Source organism: Pelodiscus sinensis, chromosome 28 (assembly GCF_052426305.1).
Source record: "Pelodiscus sinensis isolate ZL-2025 chromosome 28, ASM5242630v1, whole genome shotgun sequence".
Classification (NCBI taxonomy): Eukaryota; Metazoa; Chordata; order Testudines; family Trionychidae; genus Pelodiscus; species Pelodiscus sinensis.
In genome coordinates, this window is record NC_143079.1 from 15,823,122 (window position 1) to 15,844,086 (window position 20,965).

The 20,965-nt window shown below is 49.9% G+C and overlaps 1 protein-coding gene across 1 annotated transcript in view; it reads right to left on the minus strand.

The window, feature by feature from the left end:
• The window catches only part of TGFA (transforming growth factor alpha), a 53,828-nt gene extending 33,104 nt beyond the window's left edge, over positions 1 to 20,724 (minus strand). The window contains exons 1-2 of the mRNA XM_075910695.2: positions 19,380 to 20,724; positions 5,059 to 5,112 (exon numbers count right to left, since the gene is read on the minus strand). Coding sequence (XP_075766810.1) covers positions 5,059 to 5,112; positions 19,380 to 19,419 — 94 coding nt within the window. The 5' untranslated portion in view covers positions 19,420 to 20,724. The remainder of the gene's footprint in view (positions 1 to 5,058; positions 5,113 to 19,379) is intronic.
• Positions 20,725 to 20,965: the final 241 nt, after the last annotated feature.

Genomic DNA, 20,965 nt, shown 5'->3' on the forward strand with positions numbered 1-20,965 from the left:
AGTGTAGACATAGCCTTTGGGTGACTTTTTTGTTTTTAATCACCCTAAAGGCTACATCTCCATTGCCCTCAAGAGCCAGCCCCCCAGCCTGGACTGATGTTAGTGCTCTAAAAATAGCACCCAGAAGCCCCTCCTAAGACCAGGGCCCCATTGTGCTGGGTGCTGTTCAGACACTGCTGCAAAAAGCTTAGCGAGGACTGAGAAGGTGGGAGGGCGAACGGAGGTGCAGAGATGTGGTGACTCACCCAGGGAGGATCCTTGGGTCTGCTGGCTTCCTCTTAGCTGCCCTGATCACACCAGGCTTCTCAAGCGCCAAGGGGCTCTCTGTTGCTTTGCTAGTATTTGGAAGTGGCTTCAAATGGCAGGTGGATGAGATCTGTGGATGGCTGGGACCTCTGGGGGGCAAACTGCCTCCACTCCATATGAAAAAAATCACCACTATCCTAAGGCTGCAAATAAAAATCAGCTTTGAGACAGAGGCCTCTAGCAGGACTGAAGTTACTGTATAGAGCAGGGATGGGCAATAATTTTTAATGGGGGGGTGTCACTTCAAGATTTTGGAAAGTAGTCAGGGCTAAACTTCTGTGGCGGGAACATGGGGTCTGAGACAGCAGGTGAGGTGTAGAATGGAGCCTGGGAAGAGGACTGGGGGGCAGGAGGGAGTGTGGGGTCTGAGAGGGAGTTTGGGTGAAGGAGGGGGGTAAATAGGATGACGTTTAGTAAGGACAAATGCAAAGTGCTCCACTTCGGAAGGAACAATCAATCAGTTTCACACATACAGAACAGGAAGCGACTGTCTAGGAAGGAGTACTGCAGAAAGGGACCTAGGGGTCACAAGTTAAAAATGAGTCAACACTGTGACACTTGCAAAAAAAAAAAAGCAAACATGATTCTGGGCTGCATTAACAGGAGTGTTGTGAACGAGACACGAGAAGTCATTCTTCTGCTCTACTCTGCGCTGGTTAAGGCCTCACTTGGAGTATTGTGTCCAGTTCTGGGCACCACATTTTAAGAACGATGTGGAGAAAGTGGAGAAGGTCCAGAGAAGAGTAACACAAATGATTAAAGGTCTAGAGAATATGAGCTCGGAGGGAAGACTGAAAGAATTTGACTTATTTAGTTTAGACAAGAGAAGACAGAGGAAAATTACAAATCATGTCCCAAGTATCTAAAAGGGTGTTACAAGGAGGAGGGAGAAAAATTGCTTTGGCCTCTGATGATCAGACAAGAAGCAATGGGCTTAAATTGTAGCAGGGGAGGTTTAGGTTGGACATTAGGAAAACGTTCTACCTGTCAGGGTGGTTAAGCACTGGAATCAATTGCCCGGGGGGGGGGGGGGGGGGGGGTTGTAGAATCTCCCTCCCTGGAGATATTTAAGAGCAGGTTAGACAGTCACATGCCAGGGATTATCCAGACAGTGCTTGGTCCTGCTGAGGGCAGGGGACTGGACTATGACCTCTCGAGGTCTCTTCCAATTCTGTGATGTAGGGGAGGAGTTTGAGGTGCAGGGTCCAGGAGGGATTATGGGTGTAGGGGAGGATTCTGGTCTGGGGGAGAGTTGTGACCTGGAGGAGGTGGGGAGAGGGGATACAGAGGGTCTGGGTGGTGGCCTGGGGCAGGTCGTTTTGGAGGGAGAGGAGGTGAGGTACCAGAGGCAGGCTGTAGCGGGGGAGGTGCTTACCTAGATTCCCTGCCTGTGTGCTGGGTGGGCTGCACCATGTGGCTCAGCTCCAGCACAGGGCGCGAGGAAGCGTCGTTCGCTGCCCCCACCTTCAGCAACATTTTTCAGTTCCTATTGGCTGGAAACTAGCCAATGGGAGCTAGGGGGCAGGAACAGTGCATGAAGCTGTCTCCTCCCAGCCCAGAGTGCAGATCTGGCCTGCTAACCACCTCTTGCCCACTCCTTGTGTGGACAATTAAGGGCTCCAAGAGCAATGAGCCGTCCTCCCAGGCACCCCTGCAGCTCCAGCTGTGATTACCACCCGACAGGCAGAGGCGACCCCCAGAAACCACCTCACAAGTTTGAGCTGGGCTTTGATCTCTGGGCCATTATTTACTCTACAGAGTTTCACAGCTTCGTCTGTCCCCCTCGGGGGAGGGGCAGGCTAACCACCCACGGAAAAAAGCAGCCACTTAGACACGTTAGACGATTAGACTCCCTTGTGATTAGAATGAGGTCATCACAAATGGGTGGGGGAGGAGAAATCTTTTACAAGATAGCATCACCTCATCTTGCACTGGGGTGACCTCTCCAAGCCAGAGCCTACCCTTTGCACTGTGCGCACTTCTGGGGTGATGCAAAGGGAGACGAGAGCCCATTGTTACGAACAGTCACTGCAAGATAATTTGGTAGAGATAGTCAAGGGTCCCTTGCCTCGTGGTAACACCTACAGGTCCCAAGAAGTGTCCCGTGGTGCTAGCAGCTGTACATGGGTAGAACCAGGGTGTTTAAAATGAGAGTTTTGCCCTCACTTTAATGGGTGCAGGATCAAGATGACGGGAGAATGCTACGAATGGGGGACCACAAGTAACTGAACTCAAACACCTAAAAAGGATGCTCTCCCCTTCCTCGCTGAACTTCAGGATCCCGCACAGGGAAAGGAGCAGACCATGCGTATGGCCAAAGAATCGCACCGAGCCAATGATTAGAATAAGGAAAAAAACACACCCAACCCACGGGTGTCATTTTGATTTGGGTGGACAGCCCCATCATTGTAAGAAGTAGGGGCCACAGCTCTCTCAATGGGCCATTCAGTCCAGGCGGAATGAAAGAAGCCATTTATTCAGCCAACAGACACGTCAACATTCCCGAGAAGAATCGAAGCTGCAAGATGAGAGGACCCGAGCACGCGGCTCGAATCTTTCACCCCAGTACAAATCGAGAGCCACGCCGCCGCCGTCAGGGTGGTAAAACTGAAGCAAGAATCGTGCATGTAGTGACTAGGGTGCAGGAATTCCGGAGCAGGTAACACACACACCCCACACACGAAATGTGAGTTTTCTAATTTTAGCACAACCCCACCCTAGTGCCTTCTGGGAGAAAAGCCAGGCAGAGAATGGAATGGAGAAGTAGCTGGGAATTTGGAAAGGCTGCTGTTGAGCAACAGTATCATATACACAGGGACTGGTGCTGGCTGGCCCTCCTTCCACCTATTTGCAAGTCAAAGCAGATGTTGCAAAACCACCTCATTCTCTGGAACTCCATTGTGCGTGCACGCACCATACCCCCAGAGCTCAGCGCTTCGCCCACAGGCTGGCTCTCCAGGTCACTGCAGGATGGGACCCAGGAGATCGGCGCCAACTCACCACCAGAGCTTGGAGGAAGTTCAGGCCCAGATATGAACGTGACAGCTCAACCCCTTTCAGGGCCAGAATGGCAATAGCCTCTTTTGGGCTAAGAGAGTGGTTTTCAGCCAGTAAATCTAAGCAAGCCAATTAGCACTGACAGACACTTCATGCTACGCTGAATCCTGGGGAGCAGCATGAGGACTACGACACGTGGCAGAGCTGTTCTGATTCCATCCAGTAGAGGGTGGTCATGCTCCACACAGACTAGCCAGCCCACTAAAAGATGCATCCTGTAAAGAGGAGGCAATAGCCCAATCCCAGCTTTGCACCAACCCAGCCACGGATACTATGGAATAAGGCCACATCCCGGGATCGTTTGTATACGTGGCTACTGGCATGTCAGCCACACTGATCTGCACGGACCCTGTGATTAACACTAAAATAGCTCTCCAAAGCCACACCTGGATTGTGCTGGGTGCTGTACAAACACAAACAACATTCCCCAAGAGCTAGCAACAGCATTGTTTGCTCCTGGGTACAGCCAGCCCCCGTCGTGGAGAGGGCCTTATTTTATATACTCTGCAAGCCACTGTGCGATGGTGAGCCCGAGCGTTTGAAATGGCTGGCAGCAGGCCGGCATAGCTGGAAGCACACAAACTCTTCTCTCTCAGAAGAGGCGAGCCAGCTTTACCTCCATGAAGAGCCACCACAGGATTTTTTGCACTTTCGAGCACAGACAGACATCACTCCATCCAAACACCTACTCCATCTCCCTACCCAGCTTTCCACCTTCACGGGGATGTGGACATTTACCATATAACCAACTCAAGGCCAGACTCCTTGGCTGTCCCTATGCAGCACACCACAGCCGGCGGGAGATTCCTACTGAAAGCAAAGCTTGGGCTGTACTCTGGGCCATTGGTTGCATAAAGAGCTGGCCACTCCTGTTTCAGCTGCAAAGGAGACTCTCTGCTCGCTGCAGAGGACAAAGGCCATGCAGTGGAGCAGTTCGGATTCCAAAACAGCAGTGGGCCAAGTAAGCCTGTGTTTGCCGCTTCAGTGCACTAGTAGTAGAGCGGGGTCAAAAAAGGGGGTAGGATGGGAGTCAGATTATTGGTAAATTCTTTCAAATAAAAAAAATACAATGTAACATTTAAAAGAAATTCTAACCAGCTCTACTGTACTTCTATGCACTTTCATCAGAAGGTTGCAGGTGTGACAGATCACCTTCCACATGAAGGCAAGTACTATTGACCTCTTGTAGGCACAAACACATTAAGTGACATGCCAAAGGGCACAGCTTTAGTGGCATAGCTAGAATAGGGATCCTATTTCCCGGTCTAGTAACTAGATTAAAATTCCTAGCAGAGGGAGGATTCAAAGAAAAACAAGATATCCAACCCTCTAACCACCACCACCAGGGCAGAGAGACAGCAAAGCTGAGAGCACAAAGCTGGGAAGGAACACTAGAGAGGCCTTGGGAAACATTTGAATCAAAGCTCATGGAACTTAGCAGAGCAGAAATCTGTGGGGTTTTCAGTGATCTACAAAGGTGACATCTGAGCTGAATAAGTAAGAGAAAGCCAGGAAACAAGAGCACAGGCATGATGAGAAAGAAACCCTGTGGTCTCCACAGATTATGATTAGGAAACCAGCATTGGCGGCTGAGGAGTTAATTGAAACCCTACTGTGCAAAGCTCTCAATGCAGAAGACGCATAGTAATTTTGATTGTAAGATCTAGGGTTAATATTTTATGCCAGTGAACTTACCGCTCAAGGCAGATGTTGTGTTCTCCAGGGCATGGCACACAGCTAGTAAAATACCTAGGGAAAAAAATATGGGTCAGAAACAATACAACAAACAGTTGATTTAAATAGTCAGTATTGAGACATACAGAAGACTTTTCAGCTTCTAGCTTTATGGGCAGAGTCAAACATACAAAGAGACCTTTAGGAGACTAAAAAGGGGTCAACAGTTTTGGGAACAGATCCATATATTTTAAGGCCAGAAGGAGTCTCTCTCTCCACACACACAATACTTCCATCAATACAAAACAGAGTAGGAGCAGCAATAATACTTAACATCTATGGAAACTTTCATCCAAGGATCTCAATGCTCTTCTACAAACATTAATTCTTAATATGTGAGAACAGCCACACTGGGTCAGACCAGATGGTCCATCTAGCAGTGTCCTGTCTTCTGACCAATACTAGGCACCCCAAAAATGAATGAATAGAACAGGTAATCATCAAGCAATCCATCCCCAGTCGCCCATTCCCACCTTCTGATAAACAGAAGCTAGAGACATCATCCTTGTCCATCCTGGCTAATAACTTCATGGAGGATAAATCCATCAATGGCTATCTAGCTTAAACAAAAACACACTGTTATAGCTCTGAGTATCAGAAGGGTAGCCGTGTTAGTCTGAATCTGCAAAAGTGGCGAGGAGTCCTGTGGCACCTTATAGACTAACCGAAGTGTTGGAGCATAAGCTTTCATGGGCAAAGACCCACTTCATCAGATGCATGTAGTGGAAATTTATAAATACCTGCCTCTGGAAATTTCCACTACATGCATCTGACGAAGTGGGTCTTTGCCCACGAAAGCTCATGCTCCACCACTTTGGTTAGTCTATAAGGTGCCACAGGACTCCTCGCCGCTGTTATAGCCTTGGCCTTCACACCATCCTCTGGCAAGGAGTTCTACAGGTTCACTATACTTAGAAATTAGGGCTGCCGAGCGATTAAAAAAAAATTCATCGTGCGATTAATTGCGTGCGCTGCCCCTTTGAAACGCAGCAGCAGCGTTTCAAAGGGGCAGCACTGCCTGGGGTCAGCTGGGGACTCCAGCTGACCCCAGGCTCCTACTGTGCTGCCCCTTTGAAATGCTCTGACAGCATTTCAAAGGGGCAGTGCCACAGAAACATCTGCAATTAACGTTAAAAAATTAACGTGTTCATTGTGTTGTGTTAATCACAGGCATTAAGGCATGTTAATTGACAGCCCTAATAGAAATACTTCCTTTTGTTTGTTTTAACCCTGCTACCTATTTATTTCATTTGATGACCCCTAGTTCTCATGGTACAGGAAGGGGAAAAACACAAAACACCACTCTTCACTTTTCCACACCTGTCATGATTTTAGACTGATTATATCTCCTTAGTCTCCTCTTTTCCAAGTCTTATTAATCTCTCCTCATATGGCAGCTATTCCATACCCCTGGAGATTTTTTACACCCTCTTCTGAACTTTTTCCAGTGCCAAGATATCTGTGAAATGAGGTGAGCACATCTGTGTGCACTATAGTTATATCCAGCTACAAATTAGGATGCTGATAGTTAAACAACTTGCCTAAGACCACACAGCTATGGTGTGATCCTGTAACCATTGACCACAATGGGCAAGTCATTCAAGAACCCAGGAATCCCAAGTCCTGGTGGCTCTCATCTATCCAAACTCAAAGAACTGTGTGTACCATAAAGCTCTTATTCAAAGATTGTCCATCATCTACATTAAAATAGCCCTCTTTATTTGAAAGCCAGGTTTATCACAAATTCCACACTCCCCAATTCCATGCAGACAAGTAGAGTTCCAGCTCTTTGTGTTACCAGTTGTTTACAAAAATGGACAAAGTGTGCATCAGAAAGGCAAAGAAGTGTAACAATGTAATCACAATCCTCAACAGAAGCCTAGAGCCAAACTGGTCTGAACGTAAAGGAAGGATTCTAAACAATCCTTGTTTTAAGAGGATTTAAAGAGGGGGGGAAAAATCTCCATGCACTATATATTTGTGAAGGGCATTCTTTTCCCATGCTGGGAGTTAGGAGGAAACTGACCACTAGATGCAGAACTAATAGCAAATCCAGAAAACAATTAGGATTAATTTAGATTCAATTCTCTGGAAATCAGGTCCAACAGAAATGTAAAGCCAGGCTTCATTGATCTAACAAGAGGGATCACGGACTTAGGGAAAACAGTTGCCAGAGATTTCATTCAGGCAGAGGTGCTGGTGAGGCTCACAGAATGTGAAGCCAGAAGAAGCCATCAAATCATGGAGTCTGACCTTGTATGTCACAGGCCTGAGGAAGAGGAGCACAGTCTGGATGGCTTATATGATTTTAGAGTATTAGCCTTGAGACTGAATTTCACTACATCAGTTCACCTGGCAGAATATTAAAATTAGGAAATCCCATGTCAGCCAAAGATGGGTGTCCCTGAACCAGACTCTTGGGAGATTTTTTTTTTTTTTAAATACAAATAAAAAGCTTTGAAATTGCCTTTTGTTCTCTCTTGGAAAAAGGCCAGGCCAAGGCAGCAAGTTGGGATCTAGGAATCTGGATGTAAATACCCCTTCCTAAAACAGAGACGGTCACAATTAAGACCAAAATGAGGATCTTTAATAAGCAGAGCCAAGAGTGAGGCTCAGCTGTTCCAGCCTGCAGGATTCTCCAACCTTTGCCTGGTTTTGGATCATGCACCATTTGAATTCCCTCCCCTCTGAGCCCTGGGCCAAAACAAACCCCAGACCTAAAGCAACACTCTACTGAAGCCAACTAGTTCTGCTGGCTTTGGGTCAAATCCACTAAGACTCCCACCATAAACCTCTTGCTCAAACAAAGGGCTCATAATCCCAAGTGAAGTTGGTTGGCGTTCTAGGTCTGCAATGAAAACACCAGCCAGAAAAACTGGTAATGTCACAAACAGGTGCCTGGTTATGAACATTCAGCTGTGAAGTTGAGATTGAAGCTACAAGGCACCGGCAAAAACACCCGAGCGTCAATAAGGAAAAGGACCACGCAACTCACTGCCACCGCCTAGATCCGCGTGAGGAACCTTAGGCCAGATGTGGTCCTCTGGATCCAGCCCCCAGGTCAGGGCTCCTCCCCTCCAGCTTTGCAGGCGCCCCCTCCCACTGCCACCTGACTGATTTTTCTGAGTCAGCAGCCCCCCCCCCAAAATAGGTGGCCCTCCCCCCAGTCCTAGATTTTACACACCTGCTGGTTTTAAAAAAGGATTCAGCCCTCGGAATGCTGGCATTTCCCCCAAACTGTGCTCAACGGCGCACCCGGCTGGGCTACCTGGGGGCAGCACAGAGTTTTAACAAGAAGTGCATCAGAACCCAGGTGGGAACCTTTCCAGCACCACCTCTGCATGATTTGCTTCCAGTCTCGGGAAGTGCCCTTGGGTGACATTTGGGGCCAAACTCCCCATCACCGCCCAACTGCCATGGAGTTCCACAAGAGAGAACCTAGCTCACAGACCATCACCTCCAGGCTGGGACCCAGAGAGATGCCAACAGCAGATCCAGTCTGAAGAGAAGAATGTTTTACACATCCCCAAGCTGGTCTCCTCCTCAACTATCCAGCCTGTGATGAGTCAAGGTGGCCTACAGATAGGAGCTCCTCAGAGAGAGCAGTTATTTTGGAGGATCTTTACCTCCCACAAAGAAACAGGCAACAATTGTTAGCTAGATCATGTGTGGAACCTGTTAAAAATTGAGCAGCCCACCTTGTCCAAACAGAGTAGATACTTCTCAGTGGAAGTCTGTAAAGATGGTGAAATCATACAGAAAATGTGTGATGTTAAACAACCAGTGACCTCCGGAAATACTGTGCCACCAACAACTCATTAATTACGGTTTGCAGTGTTGTTGTAACCCTGCCGGCCCCAGGATGTTAGAGAGACCGGGTGGGAGAGGTAATATTACTTATTGGCCCACCTCTCCGTCGGTGAAAGACAAGCTCTCCCTGTCAGCAGAGCTTGTAACTGAAGAGCGTGTGTAGCTGGAAAGCTTGTCTTTTCCACCAGCAGAAGACGATCCAAAGATATTGCTTCACCCACATTCTTTAAGTTAGTTAATTATATGGTGTTACAGCCCCCTTAGAATGTGGGAACAGAGGGACTGCTAACACCGATTGGGCCTGTAATCCATCCAGACCAACAACCCCTTTTGTGATAGTGACTAGCACCAGCTGCTGCGAAGGAAAGTGCAAGAAATTCCACAGCAGGAAGATGCTGTCTGGTCCTAACTTCTAAGCGGAATCGACTGAACTCAATTCCAAAGCAGGACATTTTACAGCCAAGCCAACACTGTTCTTCTGGCACTATTGTAATTCTCAATATTCTTAGCAGCCAGTCCCTCTTAAGCAAGATTTACAGTCTTGTCCTCCACAACATCCTGTGGCAAGGAGTTCCTCAATCTACCCATTCAGAAAAGAGGGATATATTTCCTTTCACTAGCTTTGATTTTCTTATCTTTTAATTCCACTGAATGTCAAGAGAGGGCTGCTGGTGAGGGATTCTCTGTGTCTGAAACAATCCCAACATAATTACTTTTCAAGACGACACAAAGAGCATTTCCCCCCACCCACAGCTGCTGGGAAAAAAAAAAAAACAAAAACAAAAAATGAGCAAGTTTGGAAAGGTGGAGAATTGGTCGGGAGATTTGAACTTTTAACTTGTCTGGATTGCTGGTGGCGAGTTCTATCGAATTGTCTTGCCCTAGGGATGTTAAAATTAGATCAGCTAATCAGTGGTGCTTCTGCTTTGATATGTACAAGAGCCCAGTGGGGACTCTCGTACATTTCAAAGATAGAATGACACTGCTGTGCCCGTGCCCCTGCCCCCTCTCACGGAGCTGTAGTGAGGGAGGGGAGGGGAGAACAGCTTTTTAAGCTGGCTTCCCCCAGCACCCCTCTTCTCTCCCCCCTCTTCTCTCCCCCCTCCCGATAGAGGCAGCAAGGGGGGAAAAGCAACTAGTGTGTCAACTATCCGATCAGCTTTTGCTTATCAGATAGTCAACTAATTGCTTACATGCCTAGACTAGAAGAGATCACGAGGTTAGTTAATTTGACCTCCCTCACTGAGGCAGAAGCAATCACACTTAGAGCTGTCAGGGAAGGTCTGAAAGCCCATGATCTTAATGGAGGAGATGTGGGGTCTGGGATGGAGGTGGGGTGCAAGAGGGCATGTGGGGGTCTCGGAGAGAGTTTGGGTGAAGGAGGTAGTTGTGACCTAGGGCAGGGTACTGGGGTTTGGATTGTTACCTTGGGCAGGAGATTGGGGTGCAGGGTTTGGGAGGGGGTATGGGTTCAGGACAGGGACAGAGGGTTTGCCTTATGTGAGGCAGGGGGACAGGAGTGGGGAGGGAGGGGTTAGGGGTGCTAGAGGCAGGTCCTGGCAGGGAGACTTACCTAGGTGACTCCTGGACAGTAGCCAACCAGGCTTCTCAGGCAGCCAGCCTGCCCCCCCGGAACAGACTGCAGGGGCCATGTGCATTGGTGAATGAGAGCCTGATGGAAGGGTGCTTCGTGCGCTGCCTGTTAGCTCCCATTGGTCAGAAATTGGCCAATGGGAGTATACTGAGGGCAGGAGCAGCATGTGAAGTACCACTCTTCACTCCCCCCCTCCCCGGACTCACAGCTGAGAGAGAAACAACTGCAGCAGCCTTTTCTGAGCAGTATGGGGGGGGCGAGGGGTGTGCACGGGGCATCTGCCTAAGGCTCCCTGCTGCATCTGCAGGCTGGATCCGGTGGCCCGGTCCCGGCCTAGTCTAATGCGCCATGCTCTTGTTATCCGCACTGATCTGCCAGGGACTCCACAACTTTAGGCCACCGGTTCCCTTCTTCTGTTCTCATTAAAGGGCGACTTTTCCACTTCTTCCCACAAGTTTGTTTTTTATCCGAAAGCTTGGACTCACTAACCACAGACTCTCCGGGTTCAGTCACCCGGTGATTGCCTGAGGTCAGTGATTCACACAAGCGAGGCCTGGCAGCTGAGTAAATAGGGTTTAGGTGACTGAGCGCAAACTACAGTGAACATGAGCGACAACCCAGCACTGAGGGTGGTGAATTTAGGATCATGCAGCATGGTAGCTGTAACAATCCACTCTGGGGTCATCACGCTTTCCTGTGTGGTGTCACCTCCACAGGACAGAAGCATTCGAAAGTAGCAAGGTCAGGCTTTCCAGCATAGACCAATGGGCTACTCAACTCAAACGGGATCTGGGTGCCCCACGCTCTTCATCTCTTTGGAAAACCTGCAGCTTTCTCTGGACAAAGACTGAGGTTTACAATGTGAATCCCTCACCACCAGTTGCAATTGAAGCCAGGAGCTACCCCTGGAAAGGTACAAGTCTCCACAGCTCGAGCCAAAGGAGTTTGTTTTTGGTTCTGTCAGGTCTGGTCCTCACTGGTGACCTGCAATATGGGGATGCCACTGATACATGGCCAACAAGGATCCATGGCTACGTCTAGACTACAGGCTTTTGTCGACAGAAGTTGTCGACAGTATCTGTCGACAGAAGCTTCTGTCGACAAAGAGAATCTATATTACATCCAGTTCTGTCGACAAAGCAAGCCACTTTGGCGACATGACAGTGTTGACGCAAAGGACAGTGTAGATGCAAGAATGCTTTCTGTCGACAGAACTCTGTGGACAAAAGGCGTTATTCCTCGTAGAATGAGGTTTACAGCCGTTGACAAAATTGCTGAGTCCTGTTGATGTTATGTTGACAGAACTCAGCGGCAGTGTAGACGCAGGTATAGTTTTGTCAACAAAAGTCCACTTTTGTCGACAAAACCCTGTAGTCTAGACACACCCCATGAGACCACCGCCCATGTGGGGAGGCCATCAGAACAGGAGTACTGAGCTAGATGGGCACCAGGGTAGGTCACCTTTCCCAGAACTCAGTATTTGAGGGGGCTCGAAGGAGCCCCATGCTCAGGGGCAGCCTATCCATATAAGCGAACTAGGCGGTCGCCTAGGGCGCCAAGCTAAATGGTGGTGCAATATCATGGAGGGCTTTTGGGGGCACTGATTGCATGGTTCACCTAGGGCACCAGTTGCTGGCAGCTAGTCTAGGGCCGCCCCTGCCCATGCTAAGATTTAGCTGTCATTGGTTGGGCAAAGATGTCCCCTCTTTGCATCCACTCCTGACGTTTTCCATTTTAAGCAAATGCAAATGAACAGTCCAACCTTTCACTTGCTGCCGGATTCCCAGGGGTCCCTGCACAACCAAACAAGTCCTTCAGGGTTGCTCTACACTAGAGAGCTAGGTCACCCTAACTACACCACCAACATGGATGTGAAAAGCGCCCACCCGAGAGACGCAGTGCGGCCCCCAGCACAGACTGCGCAAAGTTGCTGGAAAAATGCTTCTGTTTATCTCATCACAGCCTCTTAGAGAGGGAGATTCGCTACAGCAAGGGGAGAACCCCTTCTGTGGCTGCAGCAGGAAGCGTTGGCAGCTTCCCCGCTGCTCTAGCTGAGCTACCATCGTGTAGACGTACTGTCAAAGGCCTCACTCATTAGGAAGGTTTGGCCTCCAGCGTAGAGCCCAAAGCTCCTCGGGGGCAAGGATATTAAAACAGGAAAGCTAATGGCACTACGGGGAATTCAATACAACCACCGACCGGAAGCCAGGCACTTCCCGCTAAAAGGCACTCAATGAACCGCAGCGCGTCGGCAGTCACAAGGGAGCGGCTTGGAAGTCTACGTCTCAGACTTTGGATGGGACCTGGGTGGCATTGACACCTGGGCCTTCCCTTTCGGACAAGAGGCTTGGCTCTCTGGGAGGAAGGCATTAGAGGACACAGGAGAGGGGCAGAGCTGGGGGCAGCCATTGCTGCAGGAAGGAGGCGGGCATTGCAGAGAGGGAGCCAGAGAAGGGCCTGCGGCTGAGAGAGGGGAGGAGGAGAACAGGAAGAAACACGGCAGGAGCAGAACTGGGGTGGGAAGTTAATTTCTGAGCACAAGTGAGGAAAGGACAACCCCTGCTTTGTCCGTGCAGTGTGTCCCCTTCTGTCCCTCTGAGACGGAGGCCATTACAGCCAAGCTCCACACTGACACCCTAACAGACTCCTCTCCTCTGGCTCAGGCACAGATAGGAGATGCCTGACACACAATGGCCTGTGGGTTACTCCTGCGCTGGTGCTTAGTTTCCTTTGGATCAGCTGCCCAGCCTTCTCACTGCCAAGCACACGTCCAGTCTCAGCTATCTTCTGCCAAGCCATGGCGGAGGCACTGCCGGCTAGCCAGGGGCAGGACCTTGTGCGCCTGGCTGAGGGAGCCGGATTCCCTTGCAGGAGGCAGAGGCAAGGGTCCTTTCCCGGGCCTGCAGTGCTGCTGAATCCCAAGCAGACGCTGCCATGGCGGAGCCATGCACGGGCCCTGCTCCAGAAAGCCTATTGCGGGAACCGACTCAGCAGAACCGTTCTGAGAAGAATCACCCAGGCTCATTGTGTGGCGTCCCAAAGGGAGACTCTGAGGACTCCAAACCTTTTCATTTATCAAGTAAAGGAAAAGCCACGAGACATCAGCCTTTGAACAACCCGATGTCAAAACTAAAACCGCGATGCTGTCCACGCCAGACCAGTTACAGGGCCGTCATCTCACAAGCAACAATGGGTTTGGAAAAGCATCTCCCTGCTGAAGCCTTCCCTTTGGATCCCTCAATTCCTAGAACAAATCCCAGACCACACCTTTCTGAAAACAGTCTGGCTACATCCTGTTCCCTCCACTATTGTTTTGTCTCTGAATTTAACCCCAGATTGGCTCTGAGAAACTTTTTATTAAACCTTGGGGCAGCACAAAGAGATCCTCTGCATCTACATTAGCACAAAGACCTAAGAGTCCAGACCAAACCCCATTGATAGGAACAGGGCCAAGATACCCAAAAGGTATTTGGGTTGCTAACTTCCATAGATTACAATGGGAGTTAGGAGCCAACACATTCCTGAGTCTGGAATCCCCAAAAATCTCAACGGATTTTAATGGAAGTTGGAGCAGAACTAGAGTCTCCAGTTCTAGATGATGATGCAGATACAGTCTAGAAATAGGGTCATTTCAACATGTTTACTGTTCCCATGTCAAGGAACATGATATTAATACCCTGTCCTTTTAATTATAAGCAGACAACAACCCCTCATTAAATTAGATCCGCCCTAAATGAATTAAGTGACTGAGTGGCAGTTCTGCTTAGCAAGCCATCTTCAGAGACCATCCCTGCTAGCAAGGAGTGACTGAGTAAACAACACAGAAAGCAACCAAAGCCAAGTGTCTGTTAGGTCTTAAAAGTGAGGGCCTACAGATCAGTACCCTGCAGTAAAAGAAACCGGTCACAGGCATTCAGACAATGGTTAGTGGAATTACTAAGTTTCATTAAATAGCAGAATAAAATCAATTCCTTTCTTCAACATGAATTGAGACAGTGAAAAAAACAGAGGGGACCCATTACAGATGCGTTGAGACAAAACACTCCTTGTTACGGTATCAGGACCAACACCATTCAACATAATCACAAGTCATCTGGAAAAAAAAAAAAAAAAAAAAAGAGGTAACCAGTGAGATGGTAAAGTTTGCAGATGACACAAAATTACTCAAGATAGTTAAAGCAGAATGCAAAGAGTTACAAAGGATCTCTCAGTGCAGGAGTACAGGGAAATAAAATAGCAGATTAAATTCAGCAGCAATAAAGTGCAAAGTAATTTGTATTAGAAAACATAATCCCAACGAGACATACAAAATTCACTGAATTCACTGTCACCACTCAAGAAAGAGCTGATGTTCAATGGCTATGTGAAATCAATCAATAGATCAACAAAGAGGTGGAAAATAAAATACAAGGCACTATCCAAAGCCTCAACAGCTTTACTCCTATTTATTTGAGCAGGAGTGCTACAAGAAAATAGCAGACAGCCGCACTCTGGAGACTGCTGTAGAATTTGGACTAGGGTGAATTCTCTGAATCTCAGTCTACGGTTCTAATTGCAGTGCCCAGGACCTATGCCGCACACTCGGCTGTTTCTCAGTCTCTCCACCAGAGGCACGTGCACTCGCACTACAAGGCGCTCTTTCGGTTTGCAAAGGAACAAACAGGGTTTTTCACCAGAGCAGGCGTGCGGAAGCCTCCATCGCAGCCCGGCTGTAATGCGAGGAATTACATTCCGCCTGCCTGGAGTTCCCCGGAGAGCTCAAATGCTTTTCATATAACACCCTGGTAAACAAACAGGTCAAGTTCCCTTTGAAACAGCCCATCTCCCCACAGCTTAACCAGGGCTCCCTCAGGCAAGAGGCAGAAAACCCTGCACTTCCTATCCTCTCTGAACTGCACGACTCCCAAGACTGAGCTCAGAACAGAATGTTGGGTTGCAGTTAGGACTGCAGGTAAAATATTAACTCTCCCAGAAATGCTCCTTCATTGAGGCTGCTGGACTATTCCACTAACTGCCAGCAGCGCCTCTCTGAAGTTCCATTGCTCTGCACTCACCAACAGGTAGACCCGCCTGTCAGAGCAGCCGTTTTGGGGCTTTCCTAGCCGTAAGGCAAAACTTAAACAACGAATAGTCTAGTAGCACCTTAAAGGCCAACAAAACATGAAGATGGTATCATGAGCTCTCGTGGGCCAAACCCACTTCTGAAGACGACAGGAGTATAATAAGTCCAGATCCTCTGTGTTGTTTTTTTAAGTTTTTCCTGTTACAGACTAACTCGCCTACCCCTCTGAAGCTTTTCTATCTGTAAGGGTAAGTCTGCTAGTAACGCAGGGGGAAGCAGGTAACCTCACTGAACTCAGAGTTTCTTTTTAACTCCCATTCTATTTTTACCTTGAAGCTGCAGAGAAGGCAGCCCCAAGTGCAGCAGCTGTAATTATGAATGATAAATGTAGGCTCCCACTTAGAGACCAGCTTTCCAGAGCAGGTGCAGATGAAATTCCGGGACACAACAAGCACAGACCATACATGACAGAGCTGCAGACTGCAGCATGCTCGGCAGACAATGAGCATAGGGGGAGGGTGTTTTAGCTGGACAGAATCAAGCTCTTCTCTGAGCCAGAAGAGTTTTAACTGTCCCTTTACATAGAAGCAAGAGAGTTTCTCTAGCTAGAAAATTCAGACCAATCAGATTTTCACTGCTAACAAAGTTCTACAACCACCATCCTCTTCCCTCTCCTTCGACTTTTAAAGAAAGTTACTGATTAGAGGGCTTTTCTTGTTACAAGGCTACCATGATCCAACTAGAAATTGCACAGATGCCTGGCATGAACCTCCTTTCTTGTACAATGCACCTTATAAAACACACAAAGTCCACAACATGGCCTCAGAGAGGTGGAACACCACATAGAGACGGGTTTTCAGAAGTGTCCAGAACTCGTAGCTATCACTGAAGCTAACAGGCTGCCTGTGTTCACCAATAACCTGTCCTGAGCCCATCAAGACAAACCAGACACCATCACCCTCATCCTGTATCCAGAATTTTAACTGAGTATGGGTTAAGTTCAGTACTTTGCAGAACAGGCATCCAGTCCCCATTCTGCCCTCCATCAGGAGTAACTCTACTGCTGCTGACCCACAACCGCTCTAGAGAGGGGGAAAAAAAAAATCAGGCCCCCTGTTTGATTTTTTTTAAACCCATCAAAGCAAAAAGGCTCATTCTGTGCAGATCTGCACTCTGGGCTTGTCAGCCCTGGTGGAGATTTCCAGCAGTGATTCAAGGCACTGAGGTGGCTTCAGCCTCAAAGATTTTGCATAGATACAGCTATACTGGGACTAAAATCCCCTCCTGCAGACAAAGTCACAGCAACACAGAAATAAAACCAAAAGGTGCTGGAATTCCTCCAGATTTACACCACTGTAAAGTGGTATCAGAATCTGACAGCGTCTATAGCTGCTTCAGAGCCTGATTTTTTCTCACTGACCTCAACTGAATTATTCATAACTTACCCTGGTGAAAGGAAGGAGAATGTAAAAAACCTGACAACTAAGTAAACTGAGGCAATGTTTGCACAGCACCTAGCAGAGTTGGGTGTCTGATTCATGACCAGGGCTCCTAAGTTCCAGGGTTATAGAAATAATAAGTGATAATACTCAAGAGGAGAGGTAAGAGCCTGACAAGCACAGTTTTCCTACAGAAGAATGAAGTAAAGTGCTGCAACTCATTGGCAGGGTCTGCCCAGCGTGAAATCAGCCATTTCCATGACAAAACCGTCCCCTGCAGCTGCCGGGGAGTCAGAGCTTCCAGGCCCACTTGGGGAGAAGCAGATGAATGCACTCAGCCCAAAGCTTGGTTTCCCGGGTTTGGGGATTTCTAGGCACATGACCTACCCCGGCCGGCAAAGATCTGTAGCAGATGCAATAGCTGTGCAGACATGGGAGGCCCCACTCTGTTCAGGAGGCAGTTGCTGGTACCCGCTCCATATGCTGTAACGGAGCCGTAGGGACCAACTTGCTGGTGCATTTCCTCACAGTGGAAATGCACTTTTGACACAAACCCATTCTGGGCGAGTGTTTGCAGTAAGACTGGGCCCAGACACAGAACAGATCTAGCTATTAAAATAGGATTCCCCCCCCCCCCATGGTATAATGTGGAAACCATCCAGGCACAGAGCTCCTATTGATCCAGAACATCCACTGGGCCCACTTCTGCTCAGCATTTTATATCAATGACATGCCACTGATTTAAAGAGCGTTAATCCCAATTGGCATTAGCCCAAAAGCAGAATTGGACGTGGGTGACCTTGTCCAATGTAAACGCTCAGGTAGATACGCTTTTATGGGATTGGGACCTTAATTTTCCACAGAGGGTTTCTTACATTTACACAGGAAATAAATATGCATTTTCGTGCACGTGGGAAACACATGCCTCATGCCAACATGTAAAACTCTTCTCTTGTGGCAGGCAGATACTAAACTTTACATCATGGTCTTGCTTTAAATGGCCCAACACTAATTACACAGTTTAAATTTTAAACCAATATTGCCCATCATCTAGTGCAAACCAGGCCCAGAAGGAAGCAAACACATGAATGGCAAACTGCCCAAGAGATAAATAGGCATTCAAAAGATACCCAAAGATACAGGTTGAACCTCTCTAATTCAGAAACATCTGTCATCCTGAATGATTTTAAGTTAGCCAGACATCAATTTTTCATGGGTGTGGCCAACTTTCCCACGGTCCCATAAAGTTTGTTTACAGCCACCAGTGCTAGCTCTCAGTGTTCTGTGCTGTTACTGAGCTCTAATTTAGCCCAGCAAGCAGTGGAAGTGTTGGTAATGCTGCTAGACAACATTGACCTCCAGAAAATTCTCTCGTTCGGAACCAGTCAAGTCCCGAGTGTGCCAGACTAGAGGGGTTCAACCTCTGTTGCTTTTGAAATTCTCAGCCAACTGCTTGTTGACAGGCACAGGCTCTAGAGCAGTGGTCCACAACACGGTGCCTGCAGACGCCGGGGCATTTATGTGAGCCTGCAGAGTCGACCTGGGCCAGCCCAACCCATTCTTGCGCCCCAGGCCTCGGGTGCACAGTGCACGTGCAGCCCTCACCCCAGGCACGCAAACCAGGCAAGCCAAAAGGTTGGGGACCACTGCTCTAGAGGAAGACAATTCATAAGGGTTCACACAGAGTTACATTTCAGCCTCCTGGTTCAGAGCAATCCTCATCATAAAAGGACTGGGAGAAGACTCACTTAAAAGCCACCCAAGACACACAGTTCAAACTGGACATAAGTGGTTGGGGCTCTGAAGGGCACAAGGAAGGGGCAGTGAAAATGTAACTGGCTGAGACATCTTATAGATGGGTGACTAGCAAACACCCTATTCCTTCTCTCAGCATCTAGGGGGAAAGGGGAAGAATCACAACACCCCAAAAAGGTTGCACCCCCCCCACTCTCACACACTACAAGGTTTTATGTTGCCCTCCTGCTTATATAATTAACCCCCAAGTCGCCTTGATTCAGTTAATCCTGCCATTCCACCCCCACTTCTTAAAGGAGCAGCAGATGGAACCGGCTGGGGTCAGAGCGATCTTCCCATGGGAACCAGAGGGAGAAATCAAGCATGGGTGCTTGTGGCTCCAGGCAGGAGCCGAGGCCGCACCTTGGTCCGGAGCTTGCCTCCTGAGAAAGGGGGTTGGAAAGCAAGCAAATGGGGGGCGGGGGAGCAGCCGAGGGAAGCGGAGACCGAAGGAGGGAGAAGCGGGAGATAAAGTGGCGGGGGAGGGAAGGCGGCACAAAAGGGCGGAAAGGTGCTAAAGTGAGGAAAGGGGGAGAAGAGACCCAAAGCAAGAGGCGCACGAGCACAAAAGGCTTCGACCTACCCAGAGCGACCACTGCAACCTCCCCGGCGGAGCTGACCATTTTGCAGGCGTCTCCCAGCCCTGCTGCGCCCGAAGTGGTTGCACGCCGGTTCCCTCTGCTCCCTGCGGGCTGGAGGTGGGCAGGGCTCCGTCGCAGGCGGAAATGGAGGCGGATTCACCTTTTAACCACTTGGCCTGGGCAGAGTCACCATCGACCTCTCCGAGAGGGGCGCGGGACCCGCGGCTGCTGGGGGGCTGCGAGGGGGCCTCCTTCGGAAGGGGGCAGGCGCTGGGGGAAGAGCACAAGTGGGGCGGGCAGAGATTAGCGCCTAGACGGGGGGCGCAGCAGGGAGCTGCCCCTAGATAGTGCAGGGAGGTCGGCCCCGCATCCCGAAGGGAGAGAGCAGCGCGCAGAGTAGATTCCGTGCGCCTCCGCCTTGGAGAGCCCCGGAGCGCAGCGCGCTAGGGCGCACACCGAGTCCCCCGGGCTGGGAGCGAGCCCTAAACTTCAGCAGCCCCTGCAGCCGGTCGGGCGCAGCACATGAGCCTCTTCCTCCGGCGGAGAGATTTTTATTGGGCAGCCGTGTGGGGTTTCCCCGTCTGCCCACCCACGACCCCTCCGGCCATTACAGCATAGACGGGACCCGCTGGGGCTGCCCTCCCACGGCCGATTGGAGAGGAGGGGCCGCGCCTGCTGGATCAGCCGGAGCGCTCGGGAGCCCGCCGCGAACTCTAGGCGGCAGGCGAGGGTCAGAAATGTGCTGCCTCCTTTCCGCGGCTCCTCCCGAGATCTCGCCCCTGACGGCCGGGCCGGACCAACTGGAACCGCGCGGGCACGTTTCCAGCTGGCTGGCCCAGGGCCTGGCGTGGAGCGACACCTGGATTTGCTGCCGCTCGGCGGGAGAGCTTCGGCGTGGAAGTGCCTGGACTGACTCGCCACCCAGCACGTGGGTCAGCCCCTTGCCTCTGGAAGAGGGGGGAGGGTTTCACACCCGCAGCCAAGCAGGGGCGGCTGCACGCTCAGGTTTGAGCGTTGGAAAGCGGAGCCGGGAGCTGGATTGCGGGTCCGAAGCCATTTGCAACGAGGCCGGTCTCTGCTCAGGTGCGCACGGCAAACAGGAGCTGCCAGGCGTTAGCCTATCAACAGAGACCTACACCAAGTGCCCGAGGGCCGATCCGTCCTCCCCGAACTATCCTCCGAAGAACAGCCCGTCAAGGTGCTGCCTGTTAGTGCCTCGGCACAGCAGTGACTATCCGGCAACTCGCTGTGCCCGGTGCTCTTTGCGGAATGACAGTTCCAAAGCGGACTGGGAACGAAGCGGCAAGTATCTCAGCGCAGCTCTGAACGGCCGGGCCCGGCAGTGCGGCACAGCAGTACACAGACATGCAATGACACCGTGCACGGGGGGGTGGAGGGAGCGATTTTGCCTACAGACAACCCCCTCTCTCCCCAATCTCTCTTATGGAACATGCTCTGAAAACTTGGAAGGCCACCTGGGGCAGAGGGGAAGGCAGCTGACAGCCCAAAAGTGCAAGGGATGAAGGCTGAGCTCACCAAATGAGAGGAAATAGGTTTTGGGGTTGGGGCACTGCCCTGCTGCGCAGAA